The sequence below is a fragment of the Schistocerca gregaria genome, chromosome 7 (assembly GCF_023897955.1).
Source record: "Schistocerca gregaria isolate iqSchGreg1 chromosome 7, iqSchGreg1.2, whole genome shotgun sequence".
In the NCBI taxonomy this organism is placed as follows: Eukaryota; Metazoa; Arthropoda; class Insecta; order Orthoptera; family Acrididae; genus Schistocerca; species Schistocerca gregaria.
Window position 1 is genome coordinate 143,668,114 of NC_064926.1, and position 27,703 is coordinate 143,695,816.

Sequence of the window (27,703 nt, forward strand, 5' to 3'; positions counted from 1 at the left end):
ACACGTCGAGAGAAAAACTTTGTTGATGACGTGATTCGACAAACTCGTGAGGACTCTCGACAGCCAATACACGCTGACTGTGACAATCTACAATCTGATCACGTTGAAACGAAGCCTTATCTGTGAACAACACATTTGCACTAAAGTGATGCCTGCACACAACATAGATAATATTGTCGGGAAGGCGAGCCAAAGGTTGCGTTACATTGGCAGGAAACTTAGAAGATGCAACAAGTCCACTAAAGAGACAGCTTACACTACACTCGTTCGTCCTCTGTTAGAATATTGCTGCGCGCTGTGGGATCCTTACCAGGTGGGATTGACGGAGGACATCGAAAGGGTGCAAAAAAGGGCAGCTCGTTTTGTATTATCGCGTTATAGGGGAGAGAGTGTGGCAGATATGATACACGAGTTGGGATGGAAGTCATTACAGCATAGACGTTTTTCGTCGCGGCGAGACCTTTTTACGAAATTTCAGTCACCAACTTTCTCTTCCGAATGCGAAAATATTTTGTTGAGCCCAACCTACATAGGTAGGAATGATAATCAAAATAAAATAAGAGAAATCAGAGCTCGAACAGAAAGGTTTAGGTGTTCGTTTTCCCCGCTCGCTGTTCGGGAGTGGAATAGTAGAGAGACAGTATGATTGTGGTTCGATGAACCCTCTGCCAAGCACTTAAATGTGAATTGCGGAGTAGTCATGTAGATGTAGATGTAGATGTAGATGGTATGGGTACAGCATCTTCTCATGTGTCACTCTCTAGACAGTAATGTAGTCAACATTACTGGTTGCAGCTAATTGTCCAATGGTGACGGTAGGTTTGTCGACGACTGTACGAAGAAGTTCCTTCTCCAGTTGAGCTGTCCCGATTTCCTAGGCATCCCCTAGTCACGAGTGGTAGGCTTGAACGTCCCATTCTCGTTTACACGACGACCTATTGGAATAAACGTCTTCCTGCAGGGGCACCGTAGTTCTGGAAATCTCTTTCGTTACAGATGTTCAACGCCACTGTGATTATTAACTGCTAAACAACGAAGCAAATAGATATCTTCGAACTTCGCTTTTGAGCATATTTCCATCGCAATATACCGGAGACCAAGTCTATGTTGAACATTAAATAACTAATGCTACGTGCTTGCAAAGTCCGTAATGAACACTAAACAGTCGATGCTACGTTTCATATAATGCTGCGACGTTCCGTTCCTGTGTATTTCCAATGATGAAACGATCGTATGGCGTTGTTGGCTGCGAGACCGTATCTGGGGTCGTCCGCCACCTTGTGTAAGATTTTTTACTTGACACCACTTCTCGATGACTCGTACGTCGATGATGATGAAATGATGATGAGAACAGCACAGCACAGCACCCAGCTGTAAGCTAAAAACGAAAACATACTCATTTTAAAAGCACGTCACAGAAATGGTACAAAACACTGAAGCACTGCACTTTCACTTAAAATCTGAAGGATGCACAGGGTGAGAAGTGTTGTCAGAGGAGAGAATATGTTTCACAGGATTGAGGGATGTGGGTAAAGAGGTACGGGCTGTTAGGTAGGGAAACTATGAATAGGACAGGTAGGAGGTGAGGTGGATAGGTGTGATACATTCAATGGGAAAGACTGAGAATGAGGAGCAGTGTGGTGTGCGCGGAGGAAAGAGATAGGAATGGATGGAAAGAGTAAAGGAGAGAGGAGCCCTGATGTGGCGTGGGACAGGTGGGGAAGAGTTAAAGTTGGTAGGAGGAGTAAATATTGGGTCAGATTTCATTGTCTGGCAGAGGAAGTTGTTTCAGGTTGAGTTGAGGCAGGATACCGGGTGTGTGTAGTTGTAGAGATGGAGGAATGTGTCTGTGAAGGCACAGCAGTATACCAGGGTTTCTGATCAGAGGGAAGACAATAGAGTTATTGGAATCTAGTTTGCAGATGGTATAGGAGGTGCAGAGGAGTTAGATGTGTGTGAGGAGGGATGGGAATTTGATAACGTGATAGAGGATCCACGTAGGGGAAGTTAAACGGATGTGGGAAGCAAGGTAAGGTGCGTGGCTTAGGAGGATTTAGAGATACTTACAGAACTTTGGTGAGGTGGAGACCTATGCAACATTCACACAGCAGAAGATCAGGCTTGTAGGTGTGAAGAATAGTAGAGGGGTTTAATCCCCAGTACCGGAATGTTAGTAGTTTTAGTACTTTTAGTCTATTGTGGGATTTCTTTTGGACGGTTAGTAGGTGAGGTTTCCATATTAGTTACCGGTCGAAGGTTGGTCCAAGATATTTTAGTGTGTTAGTTAACTGTATAGGATGTTCGTAAATGTCATGTAGAAGTCAGGGAGGTGGAAGGTGCAGATGATTCGTCCTATAGTTATTGTCTGGGTTTTTGAGGGGTTAATCTTGAGCAGCCATTGGTTATCCCAGGAGGAAAACTGATTGAGGTGGATTTGATGGAATCTTTCAGATTTGTGAACTGTAGGGTAAAAGGCGCGAAACGCGGTGTATCAGCATACCGAAGGAGAGGGGCTGGTGGGGATGGCCGCAGTGTACTCCGGCGGCGGCGTAAATAGTTTCCCTTAGAAGGGTACCGGTGTGGTGCTGAGTGGGCATGTGACATGGCCCAAGAAAGTGATGCTCAGACTACAGAGTTCCCTGTCACGATAGGCCTGCTTCCCATCGGTGAGTTTGTCGCCGTGGGAGCTGTGTGACCTTACGCGGGAAACTGCCCGAGCCGTGCGGGGATATATTGTAAACAGCTTCCTGAGTTATATGGCGAGAGCTCTTAACGTATATCACCCATGATAGATGGCAGTCTATCATGTATGTCTGATATGCGGAGATACATACCAACTGCGATACACAGAGAATTTTACTTCATGATTCTGTAGAAAAAGATTGTTACAAGTAACTGACTAATTAATTAGTTCATGGTTTAGAAAAACACCTACAGGAACTAAATATTGTTTATCTTTCGTCATTTTAAAAATAAGTGTTCAAACAAAATTCTTTCTCATTGTAATGTTTAGGTAGGCATTAATGTTGATGAAGGTGGTAGAGAGAGGTGGGGAGGAGGGGGGGAGGTACTAGCTAATATCTGTATTGCACTCAAGGTTAATAGTCTCACAAGGGAACCTCCCCATCGCACCCCCCTCAGATTTTGTTATAAGTTGGCACAGCGGATAGGCCTTGAAAACTGAACAAAGATCAGTCGAGAGAACAGGAAGAAGTTGTGTGGAACTATGAAAAAAATAAACAAAATATACAAACTGAGTAGTCCATGTGCAAGATAGGCAACATCAAGGTGAGTGTGAGCTCGGGAGCGCCGTGGTCCCGTGGATAGCGTGAGCAGCTGCGCAACGGGATGTTCTTGGTTCAAGTCTTCCGTCGAGTGAAACGTTTAATTTTTTTTATTTTCAGACAATTATCAAAGTTCAGGCACTTACACATAATCAACTTCACTCTCCAAAATTCCAGGACATGTTCAGATTTGCTTGGACATATGCAGGATTTGACGGTCTACACACGGAAAATTTTGAAAACGTTAAAAATATATGTTTTGACAGAGAACAGGGACAACTGCGTGACTGTGAAACTGTTGCATTCATTTGTTGCAGTTTATGTGGCAAAATTCTTATGTTTTCATCACTTTTTTGGGAGTGATTATCACATCCACAGGAAAACCTAAATCGGGCAAGGTAGAAGAATCCTTTTACCCTTTCGCCGAGTGTACAAGTTAGGTGGGTCGACAACATATTCCTGTCATGTGACGCACATGCCGTCACCAGTGTCGTATAGAATATAGCTGACGTGTTTTCCTGTGGAGGAATCGGTTGACCTATCACCTTGCGATCAAATGTTTTCGGTTCCCATTGGAGACGCACGACCTTTCGTATACTAATCGCACGGTTTTGCGGTGCGGTCGCAAAACAGACACTAAACTTATTACAGTGAACAGAGACGTCAATCAACGAACGGGCAGATCATAACTTCGCGAAAATAAAGAAACTAAAAGTTTCACTCGAGGGAAAACTTGAACCAAGGACCTCCCGTAATGCTTATGTTGCACATGGACTACTCAGTTTGTAAGTTTTGATTATTTTTTTCATAGTTCCACACAACCTCTTCCTGTTTTCTCGATTGATCTGTGTTCAGTTTCTCAAGGCCTATCCACTGTGCCAACTTATAACTAAATCTGAGAGGGTTGCGATGGGGAGGTTCCCTTGTCAGAAAGACTGAGCATTCGAGGTCACGCACTTCCCTTGTAGGAAAAGCTACGTTAAAAACGCCTCCCATTGATGATGATAGTTTAACAGACGAAACGCGCAGCGAATGAAGTAACGTTTTTGTGGCAGACGCAGAATTATATGAACTTTTTATTTTAGTTTACAGCTGCAGTTGTCACAGTGGAGTCCATAATGAACGTGACTGTAACCTTGTTGAGCCGGACGAGCTGTGACGGACGGGGATGTTTCGCGGCAGGTGATGCAGTCGCGAGGGCAGAAGGGCGGCTCTGCCAGGGCGCTGGTCCTGAGGACGGGCTACCTGACGGCCAAGGGCGAGCTGGTGCGGTCCATCCTGTACCCGCCGCCAGCCGACTTCCGCTTCGACCGAGACGTCGGCCGCTTCATCATCGTACTGGGCATAATCTCCACCTGCGGCCTCATCTACACCATCGTCTCAAAGGTGAGCCTCACTCGCTGCTCTGTCTACAGTAATTACTGGAAAAAATTAACCAAAGTCTGCACTGGCTGGTAACATTTGCAGCCATTTCTCTTACTCGCTACTCCAATAATGTCCGGCCGGCTATTCCGCTCACGGGGCTGCTCCGCCTGTAATAGGAAATCTTGCAACAGTGCACTAAGTTCCACAGAGTGAAGATCGTTTTGCCTGTAATCTCTGACAGTGTCTCTGTGTACCCGCATGTGGTGTGGTAAAAACGTAAGCGAATTGTCTTAGGTTACTGCCACAGTTAAATAATACAACCTAACAAATGAAGGTTCTCTAAAAAGTAGTTCTCAGAAAATGGACTCTCCCTTAATTTTGAACCGAGCGAGGTAGCGCAGTGGTTAGCACACTGGACTCGCATTCGGGAGGACGACGGTTCAATCCCGTCTCCGGCCATCCTGATTTAGGTCTTCCGTGATTTCCCTAAATCGTTTCATGCAAATGCCGGGATGGTTCCTTTGAAAGGGCACGGCCGATTTCCTTCCCAATCCTTCCCTAATCCGACCTTGCGCTCCGTCTCTAATGACCTCGTTGTCGACGGGACGTTAAACACTAACCACCACCACCACCAACTTAATTTTGAAAAAAATCACTATATCCAGTTCTGTACACCGAATAGAGTCGTAGCGACAATTGATGTAGCATATGAACAGCGCTCAGTTAAGAGGGTAGATATCTCCAAATATTTGGGTGTTCACATTGATGACGACTTGAACTGGAAGAAACATATTACTGAGCTTCTCAAACAACTAAGTTCAGCTTCTTTCGCTTTTCGTATAACCGCTAGTCTTGGTAATAAACAAATCAGCCTCCTAATGTACTTTACATATTTCCACTCAATAATGTCTTATGAGTTTTCTGTGGTAACTCACCACTTAGACATAAAGTATTGATTGTACAAAAGAGAGCAGTGAGAATGATTAGTGGTGTTCACTCAAGGACGTCATGTTGGCACCTTTTCAAGGAGTTAGGTACTTTAACTGCAACATCAGAGTACATATATTCGCTAATGAAATTAGTGACAAATAATCCATCTCAATTCGCGAAGAACAGTGATGTTCATACGTACAACACTAGAGGGAAAAATGAGCTTTCCTATTCGTTATTGCAGCTGTCAGTTGCTCGAAAAGGAGTACATTATTCAGCAACAAAAAACTTTCATCATTTGCCCAACAACATAAAATGTCTGGCAGGTAGCAGATCAAGTTTTAAATCTAGCTTAAAATCATTTCTTTTGGACAACTCCTTCCACTCCATGGACGAGTTTCTGTTTCAGAAATGGTAAAAAAAAGAATGTACCTCTAAATGAGGTTGCATGTGAAAAACTAAAAATATTAATATTAGCACTATTCAGGTGTGTATATATATCTTGTAATCTGACTTGTTCCACATCATATCGATAAAATAATCTTGAAAATGATCTACGGAACACGACAAAACTAAAAGTAACGTGAAATTTTAAACTGTTGTTGTTATTTGTGTAGGAACATACAGGGTGTTTCAAAAATGACCGGTATATTTGAAACGGCAATACAAACTAAACGAGCAGCGATAGAAATACACCGTTTGTTGCAATATGCTTGGGACAACAGTACATTTTCAGGCAGACAAACTTTCGAAATTACAGTAGTTACAATTGTCAACAACAAATGGCGCTGCGGTCTGGGAAACTCTATAGTACGATATTTTCCACATATCCACCATGCGTAGCAATAATATGGCGTAGTCTCTGAATGAAATTACCCGAAACCTTTGACAACGTGTCTGGCGCAATGGCTTCACATGCAGATGAGATGTACTGCTTCAGCTGTTCAATTGTTTCTGGATTCTGGCGGTACACCTGGTCTTTCAAGTGTCCCCACAGAAAGAAGTCACAGGGGTTCATGTCAGGCGAATAGGGAGGCCAATCCACGCCGCCTCCTGTATGTTTCGGATAGCCCAAAGCAATCACACGATCATCGAAATATTCATTCAGGAAATTAAAGACGTCGGCCGTACGATGTGGCCGGGCACCATCTTCCATAAACCACGAGGTGTTCGCAGTGTCGTTTAAGGCTGTTTGTACCGCCACAAATTCACGAAGAATGTCCAGATAGCGTGATGCAGTAATCGTTTTGGATCTGAAAAATGGGCCAATGATTCCTTTGGAAGAAATGGCGGCCCAGACCAGTACTTTTTGAGGATGCAGGGACGATGGGACTGCAACATGGGGCTTCTCGGTTCCCCATATGCGCCAGTTATGTTTATTGACGAAGCCGTCCAGGTAAAAATAAGCTTCGTCAGTAAACCAAATGCTGCCCACATGCATATCGCCGTCATCAATCCTGTGCACTATATCGTTAGCGAATGTCTCTCGTGCAGCAATGGTAGAGGCGCTGAGGGGTTGCCGCGTTTGAATTTTGTATGGATAGAGGTGTAAAGGCTGGCGCATGAGACGATACGTGGACGTTGGTGTCATTTGGACCGCAGCTGCAACACGGCGAACGGAAACCCGAGGCCGCTGTTGGATCACCTGCTGCACTAGCTGCGCGTTGCCCTCTGTGGTTGCCGTATGCGGTCGCCCTCCCTTTCCAGCACGTTCATCCGTCACGTTCCCAGTCCGTTGAAATTTTTCAAACAGACCCTTTATTGTATCGCTTTTCGGTCCTTTGGTTACATTAAACCTCCGTTGAAAACTTCGTCTTGTTGCAACAACACTGTGCTCTAGACGGTGGAATTCCAACACCAGGAAAATCCTCTGTTCTAAGGAATAAACCATGTTGTCCGCAGCACACTTGCACGTTGTGAATAGCACACGCTTACAGCAGAGAGACGACGTACAGAATGGCGCACCCACAGACTGCGTTGTCTTCTATATCTTTCACATCACTTGCAGAGCCATCTGTTGTTGAAAATTGTAACTACTGTAATTTTGAAAGTTTGTCCGCCTGAAAATGTACTGTTGTCCCAAGCATATTGCAACAAACTGTGTATTTCTATCGCTGCTCGTTTAGTTTTTATTGCCGTTTCAAATATACCGGTCATATTTGAAACACCCTGTACGTTATGCAGTGTATGTATGAACAAATATAGCTGGCTTTTCTACAAAGGTCTGATTTGCCGCATCTTTCGAAATGTTGTGCACATGGGGCTATTTCGCCCCGTAGTCGTGAGGCTATTACCGCTACGTCAAATTACTAGTTTAATTTTTGTCTTACTGCGAAATTCCAGAAAACACGTTTTCTTGGTTTCTTCTCTGATGGTCCGTACGTACTAAACGAAAAAACCAAGTGCTTCGGTCCTTGACGGAGATATGAAATAAGCACTAACAAGTGTTACAGGCATCTCCTCTGAATAACGTGCTAGCAGTGTGCTACACGGTTTCATGAAATATGTGTCGGTCCAAAAGGACGAAAAATCCAGAATGCAATTTTCACTCTGCAGTGGAGTGTGCACTGATATGAAACTTCTTGGCGGATTAAAACTATGTGTCGGACCGAGACTCGAACTCGGGACCTTTTTCTTCGCGGGAAAGTGCTCTACCAACTTGTTTCTTGTTGTTGATCTCATTTTGTTCGTAATTGATCGTTGTATTTGCTCAGGACGGACGTCCTATGACACTTCTTCAAGTTCATCGCTGATCTATCAACTCAGTTTTTTTTTATTTTTGTTATTATAGTAGACAGCTAATCCTCTGACCGTACCAATTGAGCTATCTTAGCACAACTCACGACCCCTCCTCACAGTTTGGAAAGTATGAGACGAGGACTGGCCGAAGTAAAGCTGTGATGACGGGTCGTGACTCGTGCTTGGGTAACTCAGCTGGTGCCGGCACGGTAGCTCAGCGTGTTCGGTCCGAGAGGCGCTAGCGCTCTGTAATAAAAAAGTTGAGTAAAGGAATCAACGGTCAACTTGAACGGATGTTATGTGACGTCCACTCATAACCAAACGCAACGAACAATACCGAACAAAATGTTAAAAAAATCAACTTGGTAGAGTACTTGCCCGCGAAAAGCAAAGGTCACGAGTTAGAGTCTCGATCCAGCACAAAGTTTTAATCAGCCAAGAAGTTTCATAAGACGAAAATTATTTACTTGTTGTAAATGCTTGTGTTTTGGACACTGAAATACAGTGGGCATAACAGACTCTTGACTGGGTGGAATAGCCCCACCATTCTGATATGCTGTGATTGCTGCCTCCTTCTGATGTTTGTTTAATACTTTGTTTGCGTAAAGGAATCTCGATCTTTTATATAATGCAATGTATTCACAATTAAAATACTATAATTGCATCACATGAAAGATTTTTTAAAAAGTTTCATGTCATTTTAGATAGGGCTTACAATTGAATCTAGCGGAATAGCACCGATGACATTGTAATTCTGTCAGAGACGGCAAAGGACTTGGAAGAGCAGTTGAACGGAATGGACAGTGTCTTGAAAGGAGGATATAAGATGAACATTAACAAAAGCAAAACGAGGATAATGGAATGTAGTCAAATTAAATCGGGTGATGCTGAGGGAATTAGATTAGGAAATGAGACACTTAAAGTAGTAAAGGAGTTTTGCTATTTAGGAAGTAAAATAACTGATGATGGTCGAAGTAGAGAGGATATAAAATGTAGACTGGCAATGGCAAGGAAAGCGTTTCTGAAGAAGAGAAATTTGTTAACATCGAATATAGATTTATGTATCAGGAAGTCGTTTCTGAAAGTATTTGTTTGGAGTGTAGCCATGTATGGAAGTGAAACATGGACGATAACTAGTTTGGACAAGAAGAGAATAGAAGCTTTTGAAATGTGGTGCTACAGAAGAATACTGAAGATAAGGTGGATAGATCACGTAACTAATGAGGAGGTATTGAATAGGATTGGGGAGAAGAGACGTTTGTGGCACAACTTGACTAGAAGAAGGGATCGGTTGGTAGGACATGTTTTGAGGCATCAAGGGATCACAAATTTAGCATTGGAGGGCAGCGTGGAGGGTAAAAATCGTAGAGGAAGACCGAGAGATGAGTACACTAAGCAGATTCAGAAGGATGTACGTTGCAGTAGGTACTGGGAGATGAAGCAGCTTGCACAGGATAGAGTAGCATGGAGAGCTGCATCAAACCAGTCTCAGGACTGAAGACGACAACAACATATCTTATGCTTTATTACACAGATAAGAAAAAAATTAAATGTTTGACAAATGAAAATTTTATTTGTCTGTATCAATCATGTTTCGCCGATTCGTGCTAGACTATATCAGTGGTCTACACTAAAGGGTAACACAAAAAGGAAACTTCTTAAATGCTCAACGAAAATAGAAAAAAATCCTGTGGTGTCACCGCCAGACACCACACTTGCTAGGTGGTAACCTTTAAATCGGCCGCTGTCCGGTAGTATACGTCGGACCCGCGTGTCGCCACTATCAATGATTGCAGACCGAGCGCCGCCACACGGCAGGCCTAGAGAGACTCCCTAGCACTCGCCCGAGTTGTACAGCCGACTTTGCTAGCGATGGTTCACTGCCTACTTACGTTCTCATTTGCCGAGACGATAGTTTAGCATAGCCTTCAGCTAAGTCATTTCCTACGACCTATTGATATTGTGAATCATGTACCGTCAAGACCGACATTCATCATTAATGGATTGTTGTTGTTGTTGTCTTCAGTCCTGAGACTGGTTTGATGCAGCTCTCCATGCTACTCTATCCTGTGCAAGTTTCTTCATCTCCCAGTACTTACTGCAACCTACATCCTTCTGAATCTGCCTAGTGTATTCATCTCTTGGTCTCCCTCTACGATTTTTACCCTCCACGCTGCCCTCCAATACTAAATTGCTGATCCCTTGATGCCTGAGAACATGTCCTACCAACCGATCCCTTCTTCTTGTCAAGTTGTGCCACAAACTTCTCTTTTCCCCAACTCTATTCAATATCTCCTCATTAGTTATGTGATCTACCCATCTAATCTTCAGTATCTTCTGTAGCATCGCATTTCGAAAGCTTCTATTCTCTTCTTGTCCAAACTATTTATCGTCCATGTTTCACTTCCATACATGGCTACACTCCAAACAAATACTTTCAGAAAAGTCTTCCTGATACATAAATCTATATTCGATGTTAACAAATTTCTCTTCTTCAGAAACGCTTTCCTTGCCATTGCCAGTCTACATTTTATATCCTCTCTACTTCGACCATCATCAGTTATTTTGCTCCACAAATAGCAAAACTCCTTTACTACTTTAAGTGTCTCATTTCCTAATCTAATTCCCTCAGCATCACCCGACTTAATTCGACTACATTCCATTATCCTCGTTATTCTTTTGTTGATGTTCATCTTATATACTCCTCGCAAGACATTGTCCATTCCATTCAACTGCTCTTCCAAGTCCGTTGCTGTCTCTGACAGAATGATAATGTCATCGGCGAACCTCAAAGTTTTTACTTCATCTCCATGAATTTTAATACCTACTCTAAATTTTTCTTTTGTTTCCTTTACTGCTTGCTCAGTATACACATTGAATAACATCGGGGAGAGGCTACAACCCTGTCTCACTCCTTTCCCAACCACTGCTTCCCTTTCATGCCCCTCGACTTTTATAACTGCCATCTTGTTTCTGTACAAATTGTAAATAGCCTTTCGCTCCCTGTATTTTACCCCTGCCACCTCTAGAATTTGAAAAAGAGTATTCCAGTCAACATTGTCAAAAGCTTTCACTAAGTCTACAAATGCTAGAAACGTAGGTTTGCCATTTCTTAATCTTTCTTCTAAGATAAGTCGTAAGGTCAATATTGCCTCACGTGTTCCAACATTTCGACGGAATCCAAACTGATCCTCCCCGAGGTCCGCATCTACCAGTTTTTCCATTCGTCTGTAAAGAATTCGTGTTAGTATTTTGCAGCTGTGACATATTAAACTGATAGTTCGGTAATTTTCACATCTGTCAGCACCTGCTTTCTTTGGGATTGGAATTATTATATTCTTCTTGAAGTCTGAGGGTATTTCGCCTGTCTCATACATCTTGCTCACCAGCTTGTAGAGTTTTGTCATGACTGGCTCTCCCAAGGCCGTCAGTAGTTCTAATGGAATGTTGTCTACTACGGGGGCCTTGTTTCGACTCAGGTCTTTCAGTGCTCTGTCAAACTCTTCACGCAGTATCGTATCTCCCATTTCGTCTTCATCTTCATCCTCTTCCATTTCCATAATATTGTCCTCAAGTACATCACCCTTGCATAAACCTTCTATATACTCCTTCCACCTTTCTGCCTTCCCTTCTTTGCTTAGAACTGGGTTGCCATCTGAGCTCTTGATATTCATACACGTGGTTCTCTTCTCTCCAAAGGTCTCTTTAATTTTCCTGTAGGCAGTATCTATCTTACCCCTAGTGAGATAAGCTTCTACATCCTTACATTTGTCCTCTAGCCATCCCTATTTAGCCATTTTGCACTTCCTGTCGATCTCATTTTTGAGACGTCTCTATTCCTTTTTGCCTGCTTCATTTACTGCATGTTTATATTTTCTCCTTTCATCAATTCAATTCAATATTTCTTCTGTTACCCAAGGATTTCTAGCAGCCCCCGTCTTTTTACCCACTTTATCCTCTGCTGCCTTCACTACTTCATCCCTCAGAGCTACCATTCTTCTTCTACTGTATTTCTTTCCCCTATTCCTGTAAATTGTCCCCTTATGCTCTCCCTGAAACTCTGTACATCCTCTGGTTCTTTCAGTTTATCGAGGTCCCATCTCCTTAATTTCCCACATTTTTGCAGTTTCTTCAGTTTTAATCTACAGGTCATAACCAATAGATTGTGGTCCGAGTCCACATCTGCCCCTGGAAATGTCTTACAACTTAAAACCTGGTTCCTATATCTCTGTCTTACCATTATATAATCTATTTGATACCTTTTAGTATCTCCAGGGTTCTTCCACGTATACAACCTTCTTTCATGATTCTTAAACCAAGTGTTAGCTATGATTAAGTTGTGCTCTGTGCAAAATTCTACTAGGCGGCTTCCTCTTTCATTTCTTAGCCCCAATCCATATTTACCTACTATGTTTCCTTCTCTCCCTTTTCCTACACTCGAATTCCAGTCACCCATAACTATTAAATTTTCATCTCCCTTCACTATCTGACCAATTTCTTTTATTTAATCATACATTTCTTCAATTTCTTCGTCATCTGCAGAGCTAGTTGGCATATAAACTTGTACTACTGTAGTAGGTGTGGGCTTCGTATCTATCTTGGCCACAATAATGCGTTCACTCTTCTGTTTGTAGTAGCTTACCCGCGTTCCTATTTTCCTATTCATTATTAAACCTACTCCTACATTACCCCTATTTGATTTTGTGTTTATAACCCTATAGTCACCTGACCAGAAGCCTTGTTCCTCCTGCCACCGAACTTCACTAATTCCCACTATATCTAACTTTAACCTATCCATTTCCCTTTTTAAATTTTCTAACGTACCTGCCCGATTAAGGGATCTGACATTCCACGCTCCGATCCGTAGAACGCCAGTTTTCTTTCTCCTGATAACGACATCCTCTTGAGTAGTCTCCGTCCGGACATCCGAATGGGGGACTATTTTACCTCCGGAATATTTTACCCAAGAGGATGCCATCATCATTTAATCATACAGTAAAGCTGCATGTCCTCGGGAAAAATTACGGCTGTAGTTTCCCCTTGCTTTCAGCCGTTCGCAGTACCAGCACAGCAAGGCCGTTTTGGTTATTGTTACAAGGCCAGATCAGTCAATCATCCACGCTGTTGCCCTTGCAACTACTGAAAAGGCTGCTGCCCCTCTTCAGGAACCACACGTTTGTCTGGCCTCTCAACAGATACCCCTCCGTTGTGGTTGCACCTACGGTACGGCCATCTGTATCGCTGAGGCACGCAAGCCTCCCCACCAACGGCAAGGTCCATGGTTCATGGGGGGGATTAGTGGATTAAAGTTAAGTATTCCACCAGCTACGACCGTTTTTCTAAATTCTAATTTCCTTGTCCGATTCCAGACTTCAGGCCAGGCTGCGTGAGCTAAAACGCGTGCCTTTCGGCCTCCTTTAGTAACACGGTGTTGGCTCCCCTGCCAACCACAACAAATCCAATAAAATTTTTATTGGTAGCAGTTGAACCACCACAACTTGCCTTTAAAGGGCAATGTTTGAAAATTACGTCCTCCTGTGCATACGCATTCTTCCTATCTGCTCTTGAGGTTCCTCATTGATTGGTGCAACATGTCAGCTGAGATACCACGAATTTCGTCATGAACTCTTTGTTTCGATTCACCTGGTTTTCTTACCTGAGTCGTGTAGACCCGACACTTAAGTTAACCCCACAAGAAAAATACACAAACGGACAAATCCAGCGATCTTCGGTGCCAGAGAACGTGTACGGACCTTGAAATGACGCCATTGCCAAGCAATTCTGCCAGAACTGCCACTGATTGCGTTGCAGTAAGGAACGCAACAAAAGATTGCAGCATTCAGAAGACTAGAATCAATTAGAGAGTATAAGGGAACTGTTCGCCATACTGTGACCTCATTGACATGTAGAGGGCGCTCATGAACTTTACTACGGCTGCCGTTTCCCAGTAACTGCAGTTTTGCTTTTTCACTTAACCTCTGAGATGAAAATGGGTCAAAGCTTGTTCAGAAATCCATTATCCTCATTTATGTTTGCCATAAGCTGCTGACATAATTCTAACCGCAACTAGTAATCGTTCTCTTTAAGTTGTTGCACGATTTGCAACCTCTTTCATTGTTTTTGTAAAACATTTTCATGACAAAAGCACGCTACCAACGAAACCTCTGCTCCTCAGATGTTGCCGGCCCCGGTGGTCTCGCGGTTCTAGGCGCGCAGTCCGGAGCCGTGAGACTGCTACGGTCGCAAGTTCGAATCCTGCCTCGGGCATGGATGTGTGTTATGTCCTTAGGTTAGTTAGGTTTAAGTAGTTCTAAGTTCTAGGGGACTGATGACCACAGCAGTTGAGTCCCATAGTGCTCAGAGCCATTTGAACCATTTGAACCTCAAATGTTAAATGGCGAAATTGTTTACAGCCCATGCTATCTGTTTCGCAGTGCTGCCAACTGCATGCATTTCTTTTGACTCTCTGCATTGAATACGAGTTTCAGTTAGGGAGCAAAGCCCCCTACATTTTTATTTTTATTTTACAATAAAATTATGTGCCATACACATAGGATAACAGCTATAACGTTCACGGTTACGTTGTCAATTTTCAATATAATCTCCATCTTTGTCCACAATGTTTCTTTCACCTTCAAACAAGAGCACATATACATGTGCAGTAAAAATCATGGTCCTGCTTCGTCAGCCAGTGGCACACAGAATTTTTCGTCTTCCTCTCTTTAAGGTGATGCCCACGTTGAGCTTCTTTGAATGACCAGAACAGACTGCAGTCTGATGGTGCAAGGCCTCTTTATTCTGGTCGATCAAAAATTTCAGTACCCAGCGTGCACAAACTTTGAAGTAGCACAATTTTTCAATTATCGTCATCACATTGCTTTATCGCTGGACAACTGACCACGTGCTTCTTCTTTTGTTACCCGGTGAATTCCTAATGGACCAAAGTGCTGAGGACATCGGTCCCTAGACTTACACACTACATAAGCTGAAGATAAGAACAACACATATATCCGTACCCGAGGGAGGACTCGAACCTCCGGCGGGAGTGGCCACGCAATCTGTGACATGGCGCCTCAAACCGCGCGGCCACTCCGCGCTGCATGAATGATTTGGTCAACTTTCTGGTCAGCTGCTCCGCGTTGCACCATCCAACTGTGTTCGCCCATCTCCATAAACCTTCCACTGCTTTTCACGAGTGCAGTCGAGCGTTTCACCTTGTGTAGTAAGGAATTCAATCACAGAACGCTGTCTTACACACACACATCAATGTCGGCCATTTTATAAATCTACAAAGTGTTGTCTATTTTTGCTGTAGGATGCTCTTACTGTACTGGCCTGTAGAAGGTTCGTGGAAGTATGCACAATTCAGGATTACAACATTACCATTTTAATGAAGTACGGAGAAAACTGGAGGCATTATTTCCTGACTATACCTCGTATTTGCACATTTTTTACATCATTAGCTGCTTGCCATTTAATAATGGTAATAGCACCGAAAACAGTCGTGGTATAAAAGAAGTTAAACTGAAATTTACTTTCCTTTAAATCCATCCTTCAGTGATCATCCATCTTGCAAGATATTCTACCATATTTACGGCTGTTGCGTCCGTGGACGGCAAATTGTTAGAATGCTAAGTTCTGCTCCTTTTTTTTTCTCTCTGAGTATTGAGTCCAGTGTTTGTGCGTGTCATGCTGATGGGATTTTGTAAAATACGGTAAAAGAGCAGCAACGTTTGCATAGACTTGTCAGTACTAACACACAAGCAACGATGCGTGACATAACTGCTCAAATCAGTGTGGGGCGTATGACGAAAGTATCCGTTAGAACAGTGCGGCGAAGTCTGGCGTAAATGGCTTCGGCAACAGACGACCGACGCTAACATCACGACATCGCCAGCCGCACCTATCCTGGGCTCGTGACCATAACGGTTGGGCGCTAATTTCGGTATGAATTGATGCGAGCTGACGGTTTCGAATGTGGCGCAGACCCCACGAAGCCAAGGACCCAGGTTGTCAACAAGGCACTGTGAAAACTGGTTGTGGTTCCACAATGGTGTGGACTGTGTTTTGTTGAAATGGAACAGATCATCGACTGGAAATAGTTTGTTCAGCTACTTGGAGACAATCTATGGCCATTCATGGACTTCATGTTCCGAAACTACGTTACTGGGCCACAATTGTCACTACTTGTTTGAAGAACATTCTGGACCATTCGAGCGAATGATTTGGCCACCCAGATCGTCCTACATGATTCCGACCCGCCAGCGTAGCCGAGAGCACTAACTCGCTGCTTCCTGGACTCGGGTAGGCGCGCCAGCGCCGGATGGAATCCGACGGCCGATTAACGACGAGGGTCGATGCGCCGGCTAGCCCTGATTTGGTTTTTAGGCGGTTTTCCACATCCTACTATGTGAATACCGGGCTGGCCCCTATGTTTTGCCTGAGTTACACTGCTCGTAGACATCTGAACACGTTCGCACTATTCCATGGATTACATTCGACGCAGAAAGTTGGGGTACACTCATTCCGTCCTGTGGGGTATGGGGTGTGGGGGAAGGCTCAAGTGACAAAAATGGATCGCCCTACATGACTTCCACAGTACCTTTACGAGCCATAATCGGGAGGTCAGTTCATGCACAAAATCGTGCTTCGCCAACACTTTCGCAGTTACGGGCGGCTGTAGAGGCAGCAGAGGCTCAGTGTTTCTGCAAGGAACTTCCAGCGACTTGTTGAGTCCACGCCACATCTAGATGCTGCACTATGCCGGGCAGAAGGAGGTCCGACACGATATTTGGAGATTGCCCGTGACTTTCACCTCACAAGGGAACCTCCCCACCCCACGCCCCTCAGATTTAGTTATAAGTTGGCACAGTGGATAGGCCTTGAAAAACTGAACACAGATCAATCGAGAAAACAGGAAGAAGTTGTGTGGAACTATGAAAAAAAGTAAGCAAAATAACTGAGTAGTCCATGACAAGATAGGCAACATCAAGGGTAATGTGAGCTCAAGAGCGCCGTGGTCCCGTGGTTAACGTGAGCAGCTGCGGAACGAGAGGTCCTTGGTTCAAGTCCCCCCTTGAGTGAAAAGTTTTAATTATTTATTTTCAGACAATTATCTGTCCGTCCGTCCGTCCGATGCGATCACTTTTTTGGGGGTCATTATCACATCGACAAGAAAACCTAAATCGGGCAAGGTAGAAGAATCTTTTTACCCATTCGCCAAGTGTACAAGTTAGGTGGGTCGACAATATATTCCTGTCCTGTGACGCACATGCCGTCACCAGTGTCGTATAGAATATATCAGACGTGTTTTCCTGTGGAGGATTCGGTTGACCTATGACCTTGCGATCAAATGTTTTCGGTTCCCATTGGAGAGGCACGTCCTTTCGTATACTAATCGCACGGTTTTGCGGTGCAGTCGCAAAACACGGACACTAAACTTATTACAGTGAACAGAGACGTCAATGAACGAACGGACAGATCATAACTTTGCGAAAATAAAGAAAGTAAAAGTTTCACTCGAGGGAAGACTTGAACCAAGGACCTCTCGTTCCGCAGCTGTTCACGCTAACCACGGGATCACGGCACTCCTGATCTAACATTACCCTTGTAATGCTTATGTTGCACATGGACTACTCAGTTTGTATATTTTGCTTTTTTTTTCATAGTTCCACACAACTTCTTCCTGTTTTCTCGATTGATCTGTGTTCAGTATTTCAAGGTCTATCCACTGTGCCAACTTATAACTAAATCTGAGGGGGGGTGCGATGGAGAGGTTCCCTTGTCAGTATAATACAACAATATCACAAGGATAATCGTGAGGTTCCCTTGTCAGTATAATACAACAATATCACAAGGATAATCGTGTACGGCATACAGTTAAAACAAAGTATACAAATACTTTCGAAGACCTATTTTGGGCGATCCGTTGCATACACTGATGATCCAAACCATTTTCATCACCTTCTTAACAGCGTGTTGGTCCAAAATTGGAACGCAATACCGCAGCGACTCTGGGTATCACAGATTTGACAAGTCCTTGATAGATTTCCGTAGATCCGTGGGACCAGATGTCTATGTACAGGTTGACTAGAAGACGGGTTCCTTTGATACATCACATCCTGAGATATCAAGAAATCGTCAGTTCGGTAATATGGGGAAGTGTAGAGAGTAGAAATATTAGTGCAGGGGCAAAGACTTGAACACAGGAAGAAGACTCAGATGGATGTTGGTTGTTATAGCAAAAGGCTGCCATAGGATAGACTTGCGTGGAGGTCAGCAAAAATCCCACTCAGGACAGAAGTCTTTACACATATCTGATTCACGAAGTAACTTTCTTACTCCAACAATCCCACGCAAAGCCGCGGAAACTTACTCACCAGTTGCAGCCGTGTTGCGCAGTATCAGAGCGCCATCTGTCTCAATCTCTGAGTGGTCATTTACCACGTCCTGCGATATCCGCCTATTATTCTCGTTAGCGCAGCAGAACACAATCTGGGAACTACCTCCAGGAAGCGGTTACGTGCTCGGTCGATGAATTACAGCCAGTCTCAAAGGCTCTATGGCATCCTACTGCTTATATAACAGAAGGTAGAGAGCTGTTTAGGTGGTGTCGAAAGGCTGTTGCTGCATGCATTTCCAGATGTCTGTTAGAATATCACTTTGGATATGGAGCACCAGTGCCAACGACCGAAGGAAGGCAACCTTGAACAAAGATTATCTCGACCCCCGTGTTGGGGGTTAATGCAATGGGCCAAATAAACAATCATTAAAAAAATAGCTTGTCAGAAACTCTGTAAGACTATAGAAGGAAGGATATTATAGAATACAGAATAGGTTATGGAAACAGAGTATTCTGTTTGGCGTATGGAACATATTGAAAATTCTTCATTTAACTTTTCTGCTTATATTGCTAAGTGGAATTGTCTATACTGTCTCTTTACTATTCTTCATCATCTCAACAGTGACCCACAATATCTTAGCGCAAAGCTATCTGATTTCTCAAAATGACTTCAAGTAGTTAATACAGTAGTGTAACTACTGTAGGCTCTAACTACTAATAGGCATGTGCTTAGCAAAGGAAAGATTTTGTTGCACAGCAAACAATGTATTTACCTTAAGAATGCGACAACCAGTTAAAAAATTATATAATCGTCCATAACATCCAGTTCCAAAAATTATATAATCATCGACAAGTTACATTTCCATGACGGATACACGTCCAGATCGTCCGCTCGCGCTAACACTCCAAACCTCTAACCTCCATCAATGTTAACTACTCACATCCAACTTCCATCACTGCTGCCTGTTCATCTCCTAGTGCTAGTCAGACCAGCCACAGATTCTTCTACAGAGTGCACATAGTGCTGTCAGAGTTATTACTGCAGAGCGCTACGTAGCGTTGCCAACATACGAACACATAAACAGCCTACTTACAATATAAAGTTGGCAAAATAAAACAGGTGAGTTTATTAAAGAACTGTAAACTAGCAACAAAGATATTATTGTTCTCCCAGGAACAAGGAACAAAGCACGTATAATGGAAGCCTTACGCAAATCTTTACTATGGTATCCAATAACTCAGGGGTAGTCTTGGAATAACGATCCCCATGAAAAACGAACTCAGGAGAATGGTCACAGACTGGAAACCTACTGATAGAAATTTATTAAAAATTATTTTAATATCATGGACATAAATATACCATTTTGGGAGTTTAAAGAATCGTAACGGATGAAACAGTGTATAAATTAAATTAATCCGTTAATAAATTATATGGAATGAAAGAGGATATTGGAAGAACTAGAGACATTATCACTGCAGGAGATTTTCACTGTAGAATAGAATGTAAAATTAGATACAAAATTATAGAGCTACTATTATGAATGACAGTTATAATAGCCTCTTCGATATTTGTGTGCAAAATTCATTGGAAATCCTGAATCACTTTCAGAAGTATGACGAAATACATAAATACACATGACATTAAATACAGTATATCAAATATCAAATATCAATAATCAAGTAAATTGCAAATAATTTCCTTCCAGAGCAACAATGGCTCACAAAGACAAGTGCTATGATACAGAAATATCTACAAATAAGTCACTGTCCATTAATATTATTTCAATAACCTTGAGAATGAAAGTACTATATAGTCTTTCAGAAGACACTATATGAAAAATTAGTAGAAACAACATTTTATGCTAAAGAAAATCATTATCATTATACCATAAATAAATTATATGAATCAGTAACAGAACGATTATAGGAAAAAATGAAATACATGCACATCACTCATAAAGTACTGAGTAGAGGAAACTGAATAGGAGGTAAAAATTGAAAAACATAAATATGTATAATCGCTAAATTCCAGAAATGTTATAAATAATTAGCCAAAATTAGGAAAATAGCTGAATATATCCAACACTAATCAGGCTCTGCCTGCTGGCTGCCTTGCGAAGCTGGTGGAAGCAAGTCACTTAGAAGTAAGACGTTCTGTTCGCGAACTAATCTTGCTGAGAGCTGTCCATGAGATTGATCGCTCTCACTCACTGACATACCCTACTTGCCACTGGTATCCTAGTATCCACATGGAGTTATTATCGGTATTTCGAGAGGTAACTCCTCAGCCCTGCTTATTCAGCCATGCTCATCTAAGTGACATTGAATTTACGGTTGTTCGGGAATCATTTGGGACCTGTATTATATGCTATTGCTTTAATGCTAAAATGACCATTCTTTGGACGCTTCCTGAACTTTCAGTGAGGTCTAGGTGATTTTCACTATGTCTTGCTGTATCGGAAGGAATCCACTACCGCCATGAGACGATTCCTGGATTCATCGTACTGTGTGCAGGTATAGAGTAAAAGACTGGAGTCCTCTTCCTTGCCATACGTACACCTGGATCTGTTTTCTTTTTCAGTCCATGGTCTGTCAACAGGCATATAAGGCATTAAGACATAATTGTTTCCCCATCACCAAACCATCCGATGCGCCTGGTGTCCAACTAAAAGTTTCCTTACCATTCTGTGACCGGTTCCATCTTTTGTGTAAATCTCCCTCATCAAAGTGTGACTGAATGTGGTTGTTTTTGGCGCAGTCGATGCGGTTCATTCGGGCTTCGGACATCGCCATCAAGGCGCTGGATCTCTTCACGATCGTGATCCCGCCGGCGCTGCCCGCCACCATGACCGTGGGCAAGTTGTACGGCCAGAAGCGACTCGAGAAGGCGCGGATCTTCTGTATCAACTCCAGAGTCATCAACGTCTCCGGCTCGATCGACTGCATCTGTTTCGACAAGGTGAGCAGCCAATCACGTGGAAAAACATCAACGTTAGTGCGAGAGCTAAAGCCATAGATGTACTTCATAACTGAAGACATGTATAGGGTAGGCAAAATAAACCCTTTCTGGTAAATATTTCATGCACCAAAAAATTAGTCAACCCATCTCATATCATTCTCCCCGAGTGCAGATGATGTAAGTTGAGTTGCGTATTTTAAGGTCCACAAATCATTTTGTGGGACAGTTTCGTTTACCCCGCCATTAATATAGGGTAAACCATAACTCCGTCGACAAACTTTGAGGTTGTAGTGAAGGCGAAAACAAGAAAAAATTGACCAGCAAACATGGGCTCAAAAATACAAGGGTCATTCAATAAGTAATGTAACATATTGTTTTCCTAAAAGCAGGTTGGTTTTTTTCGGTATTCGAACAAACATTATTATTTCTCATTCTTTTGGCTACAAAATCCTATTTTCAATATAATTTCCGTTCCATGTGACGACCTTACACCACCTTTCTGAGAGGGCCTGTATGTCCGTATGACACCAGTCTACAGATCGACGCCAGAGCCAACTCCGTGCTGCATCAATAACATCCCCGTCATCAACGAGCTGCTTCCCGTGGAGTGCATCCTTCGTTGGGTCAAACAGATGGAAGTCGGAAGGTGCGAGATCCGGGCTGTACGGTGGATGAGGAAGAACAGTCCAGAGAAGTTTTGTGAGCTGCTCTCTGGTGCGAAAACTAGAGTGAGGCCTGGCGTTCTCATGGAGATGAAAAAGTTAGTTTGCGTTTTTGCGACGACGAACACGCTGAAGCCGTTTCTTCAATTCCCTGAGGATAGCGCAATACACTTCAGAGTTGAGTGCTACATCATGAGGTAGGACAGCCCCTTTAGAGTTCCAGAAGGACGTCGCCTTCATTTTACCACCTGCGAGTGCGGCTTTGAAGTTTTTCTTCGGACAGGAGGTGGTGTGGCGTTACTCCATGGACTGCCGTTTTATTTCCGTATCGAAGTGAGGAACCCACGTTTTATAGCCTGTGACGATGTTCGAATGAAAATTGTCACCACCAGCCTCGCAATGAGCTATCAATTCCGTCGTAGCTCTTTATGGAATTCTTTTAGGCGCCGAGCAAAGTAGCGGGCACACACAGTGGAGTGTCCAAACTACTCTAAGAGTCTGTCAGCACTACCAACAGAGACGTCCAGTTGTGCAGGATGGCCGAGTGGTTCTAGGCGCTACAATCTGGAACCGCGCGACCGCTACGGTCGCAGGTTCGAATCCTGCCTCGGGCGTGGATGTGTGTGATGTCCTTAGGTTGGTTAGGTTTAAGTAGTTCTAAGTTCTAGGAGACTGATGACCACAGATGTTAAGTCCCATATTGCTCAAAGCAATTTGAAGTTTTTAGTATCGCGTACACAAGGTACAAAAGGGCAGTAAATTGATATAACTGTCATTTGGACTCGGATTCATGTAAAAATGTTTCCGGCTTAACTGTGGCCGCACGACGGTAATAACAGACTTCGAACGCGGTATGGCAGTTGGATCTAGACGCATTGGTCGTTCCATTTCTGCAATAGTTAGAGAATTCAATATTCCGAGATCCACAGTGTCAAGAATGTGCCCAGAATACCAAATTTCAGATAGTACCTCTCACCATACCCAACGCAGCGGCCGACGGCATTCTCTTAACGACCGAGAGCAGCGGCGTTTGCGTAGCGTTGTCAGTGCTAACAGACAAACAACAATGCGTGAAATGGCCTCAGAAATCAATGCAGGTCGTACGACGAACGTATTTGGTACGACAGACGGCGAAATCTGGCATTAATAGGCTACGGCAACCGACGACCGACACGTGTGCCTTTGCTAACACCGCGACATCGCCTGACTCTCCTGGGCTCGTGACCATATCGACTGGCCGTAGACGACTGAAAACCGTGGCCTCATCAGATGAGTCCCGCTTTCAGTTGGTAAGGGCTGATGGTAGGGTTCGAGTGTGGCGAAGACTCCAGGGAGCAATAGACCCAACCTGTCAATAAGTTGACAGTGTCTCCACAATGATCTCGGCTGTGTTTATATGGAATGGAGTGGGTCCTCTGGTCCAACTGAACCGATCATTAACAGGAATTGGTTATGTTGGGCTACTTGGAGACCATTTGCAGCCATTCATGCTCGCGAACAATGATATTTTTATGGATGGCAATAGACCGTGTCACGGAGCCACAGTTTTCGCGATTGGCTTGAAAAGCATTCTGGACAACTCGAGTGGGTGATTTGGCCACCAATATCTCCCGACATGAGTCCCAAGGAACATTTATGCGACATAATTGTGAGGTCAGTTAGTGCACAAAATCGTGCACCGGTAATACTTTCGTGATTATTGTCTGCTGTTGAGACAGAATGATTCAATATTTCTCCAGGGGAGTTCCAATGACTTGTTGTGTCCATGCCACGTAGAGTAGCCGCAATACGCCGGGCAAAGGATGTCCGACACTATATTAGGAGGTTTCCCACGAGTTTTGGCACACCAGTGTAATGCAAAAAACAGCGTACAAGACGCTGCTGCCATCAATTCCAAAGTATTGTTCCGGTGTTTGGAGTCGTTATTAAGTAGGCATGACAACAGAGGTCGCACGAATTGAGAAATGTGCTGCTAAGACCGATATTGTCCTTAGCACTTTTGCCTATAAACAGAAACACTACTGGCCATTAAAACTGCTACACCGGGAAGAAATGCAGATGGTAAACGGGTATTCATTGGACAAATATATTATACTAGAACTGACCTGTGATTATATTTTCATGCAATTTGGGTGCATAGATCCTGAGAAATCAGTAACCAAAACGACCACTTCTGGCCGTAATAACGGCCTTGATACGCTTGGGCATTGCGTCAAACAGAGCTTGTATGGCGCGTACAGGTACAGCTACCCATGCAGCTTCAACACGACACCACAGTTCATCAAGAGTAGTGACTGGCGTACTGTGACGAGCCAGTTGCTCAGCCACCATTGACCAGACGTTTTCAATTGGTGAGAGATCTGGAGAATGTGCTGGCCAGGGCAGCAGTCGAATATTTTCTGTATCCAGAAAAGCCCGTACAGGACCTGCAACATGCGGTCGTGCATTATCAGGCTGAAATGTAGGGTTTCGCAGGGATCGAATCAAGGGTAGAGCCACGGGCCGTAACACATCTGAAATGTAACGTCCACTGTTCAAAGTGTCGTCAGTGCGAACAAGAGGTGACCGAGACGTGTAACCAATGGCAGCCAATACCATCACGCCGGGTTATACGCCAGTATGGCGATGACGAATAGGCACTTCCAATTTGCGTTCACTGCGATGTCGCCAAATACGGATGCGACCATCATGATGCTGTAAACAGAACCTGGACTCATCCGAAAAAATGACGTTTTGCCATTCGTGCACCCAGGTTCGACGTTGAGTACACCATCGCAGGTCCTCCTGTCTGTGATGCAGCGTCAACGGTAACCGCAGCCATGGTCTCCGAGCTAATAGTCCATGCTCCTGCTAACGTTGGCGAACTGTTCGTGCAGATGGTTGTTGTCTTGCAAACGTCCCCAACTGTTGACTCAGGGATCGAGACGTGGCTTCACGATCCGTTGCAGCCGTGCGGATAAGATGCCTGTTATCTCGACTGCTAGTGATACGAGGCCGTTGGGATACTGCACGGCGTTCCGTATTACACTCCTGAACCCACCGATTTCATATTCTGCTAAGGGTCATTGGATGTCGACCAACGCGAGCAGCAATGTCGCGAAACGATAAACCGCAATCGCTGTAGACTACAATCTGACCTTTAAAAAGTCGGAAACGTGATGGTACATATTTCTCCTCCTTACACGAGGCATCGCAACAACGTTTCACCAGGCGACGCCGGTCAGCTGCTGTTTGTGTATGAGAAATCTGTTGGAAACTTTCCTCATGTCAGCACGTTATAGGTGTCGTCACCGGCGCTAACCTTGTGTGAATGCTCTGAAAAGCTAATCATTTGCATAGCACAGCATCTTCTTCCTATCGGTTAAATTTCGCGTCTGTAGCACGTCATCTTCGTGGTGTAGTAATTTTAATGGCCAGTATGTATCTGTGTAACTGACGTCAGTGACAGACATGAAAACAAACTAAAAGTTGTGCTGAAAATGTAGTGAATGGAATTGAAAGAAAGTATGCAGCACCTTGTAGAACCAAACTGCTTGGGCAACTTAAGAATTTTCTACATGTGACATTTTTTGAAGACGATAAGAACGTAATTCACGCATGGAAATTATTGCTACCAGCGCAGGACGAGAATTTTGTCTGATCATCCCGGTAGTGGATGCCAAGGAGTTGGTAGGTTTTGTGATACAGAGCAAAATAATAAACTACGCACGTAGTGTTCCTTAAATTTACTTCATTTAAGCCAAAAAACGGCAACTCCAGAGCCTAACCCAGTGCGAGCCCTTGAGATAAGCCAGTTCGTTATCCACAATGATTTGATAGAAAATCCGAAGAAATTCTAGTCGTGTGTAAAGTTCACAAGCGGCAAGACGCAATCATTACCTTCGCTGCGCAGTTCCGATAGTACTGTTACCAACGACTGCGCCGCTGAAGCGGAGTTATTGAACGCAGTTTTCCGAAATTCCTTCACCAGGGAAGACGAATGGAATATTCCAGAATTTGAAACACGAACAGCTGCTAGCATGAGTTTCTTAGAAGTAGATATCTTAGGGCTTAGGGGTTGCATGGCAACTTAAATCGCTTGATACGGGCAAGTCTTCAGGTCCAGATTGTATACCGATTAGGTTCCTTTCAGATTACGCTGATACAATAGCTCCCAACTTAGCAATCATATACAACCGCTTGCTCACTGATAGATCTGTACGTACAGATTGGAAAATTGCGCAGGTTGCACCACTGTTTAAGAAGGGTAGTAGGAGTAATCCATCGAACTACAGACCTATATCATTGACGTCGGTTTGCTGTAGGATTTTGGAGCATATACTGTATTCAAACATTATGAATCACCTCAAAGGGAACGATCTATTGATACATAATCAGCATGGTTTCAGAAAACATCGTTCTTGCGCAACGCAACTAGCTCTTTGTTCGCACAAAGTAATGGCCGCTATCGACAGGGGATCTCAGGTTGATTCCGTATTTCTGGATTCCCAGAAAGCTTTTGACACCGTTACTCACAAGCGACTTCTAATCAAGCTGCGGGCCTATGGGGTATCGTCTCAGTTGTGAGACTGGATTTGTGATTTCCTGTCAGGAAGGTCGCAGTTCGTAGTAATAGACGGCAAACCATCAAGTAAAACTGAAGTATATCAGGTGTTCCCCAGGGAAGCGTCCTGGGACCTCTGTGTTCCTGATCTATATAACTGACCTAAGTGACAATCTGAGCAGTTCTCTTAGGTTGTTCGCAGATGATGCTGTAATTTACCGTCTAGTAAGGTCATCCGAAGACCAGTATCAGTTACAAAGCGATTTAGAAAAGATTGCTATATGGTGTGGCAGGTGGCAGTTGACGCTAAATAACGAAAAGTGTGAGGTGATCAACATGAGTTCCAAAAGAAATCCGTTGGAATTCGATTACTCGATAAATAGTACAATTCTCAAGGCTGTCAATTAAACTAAGTACGTGGGTGTTAAAATTACGAACAAATTCAGTTGGAAAGACCACATAGATAATATTGTGGGGAAGGCGAGCCAAAGGTTGCGTTTCATTGGCAGAACACTTAGAAGATGCAACAAGTCCACTAAAGAGACAGTTTACACTACACTCATTCGTCCTCTGTTAGAATATTTCTGCGCGGTGTGGGATACTTACCAGGTGGGATTGACGGGTGGCATCGAAAGGGTGCAAAAAGGGCAGCTCGTTTTGTATTATCACGTAATAGGGGAGAGAGTGTGGCAGATATGATACGCGAGTTGGGATGGAAGTCATTAAAGCAAAGACGTTTTTCGTCGCAGCAAGATCTATTTACGAAATTTCAGTCACCAACTTTCTCTTCCGAATGCGAAAATTTTTGTTGAGCCCAACCTACACAGGTAGGAATGATCATCAAAATAAAATAAGAGAAATCAGAGCTCGAACAGAAAG

The 27,703-nt window shown here is 43.6% G+C and overlaps 1 protein-coding gene across 2 annotated transcripts in view; it reads left to right on the forward strand.

Moving 5' to 3' along the window:
• LOC126281537 (polyamine-transporting ATPase 13A3-like) overlaps positions 1 to 27,703 on the forward strand; it is a 383,790-nt gene that overhangs the window by 332,099 nt on the left and 23,988 nt on the right. For both annotated transcript variants that reach the window (XM_049980588.1, XM_049980590.1), the window contains exons 10-11: positions 4,467 to 4,670; positions 21,419 to 21,619. In XM_049980588.1, coding sequence (XP_049836545.1) covers positions 4,467 to 4,670; positions 21,419 to 21,619 — 405 coding nt within the window. The remainder of the gene's footprint in view (positions 1 to 4,466; positions 4,671 to 21,418; positions 21,620 to 27,703) is intronic.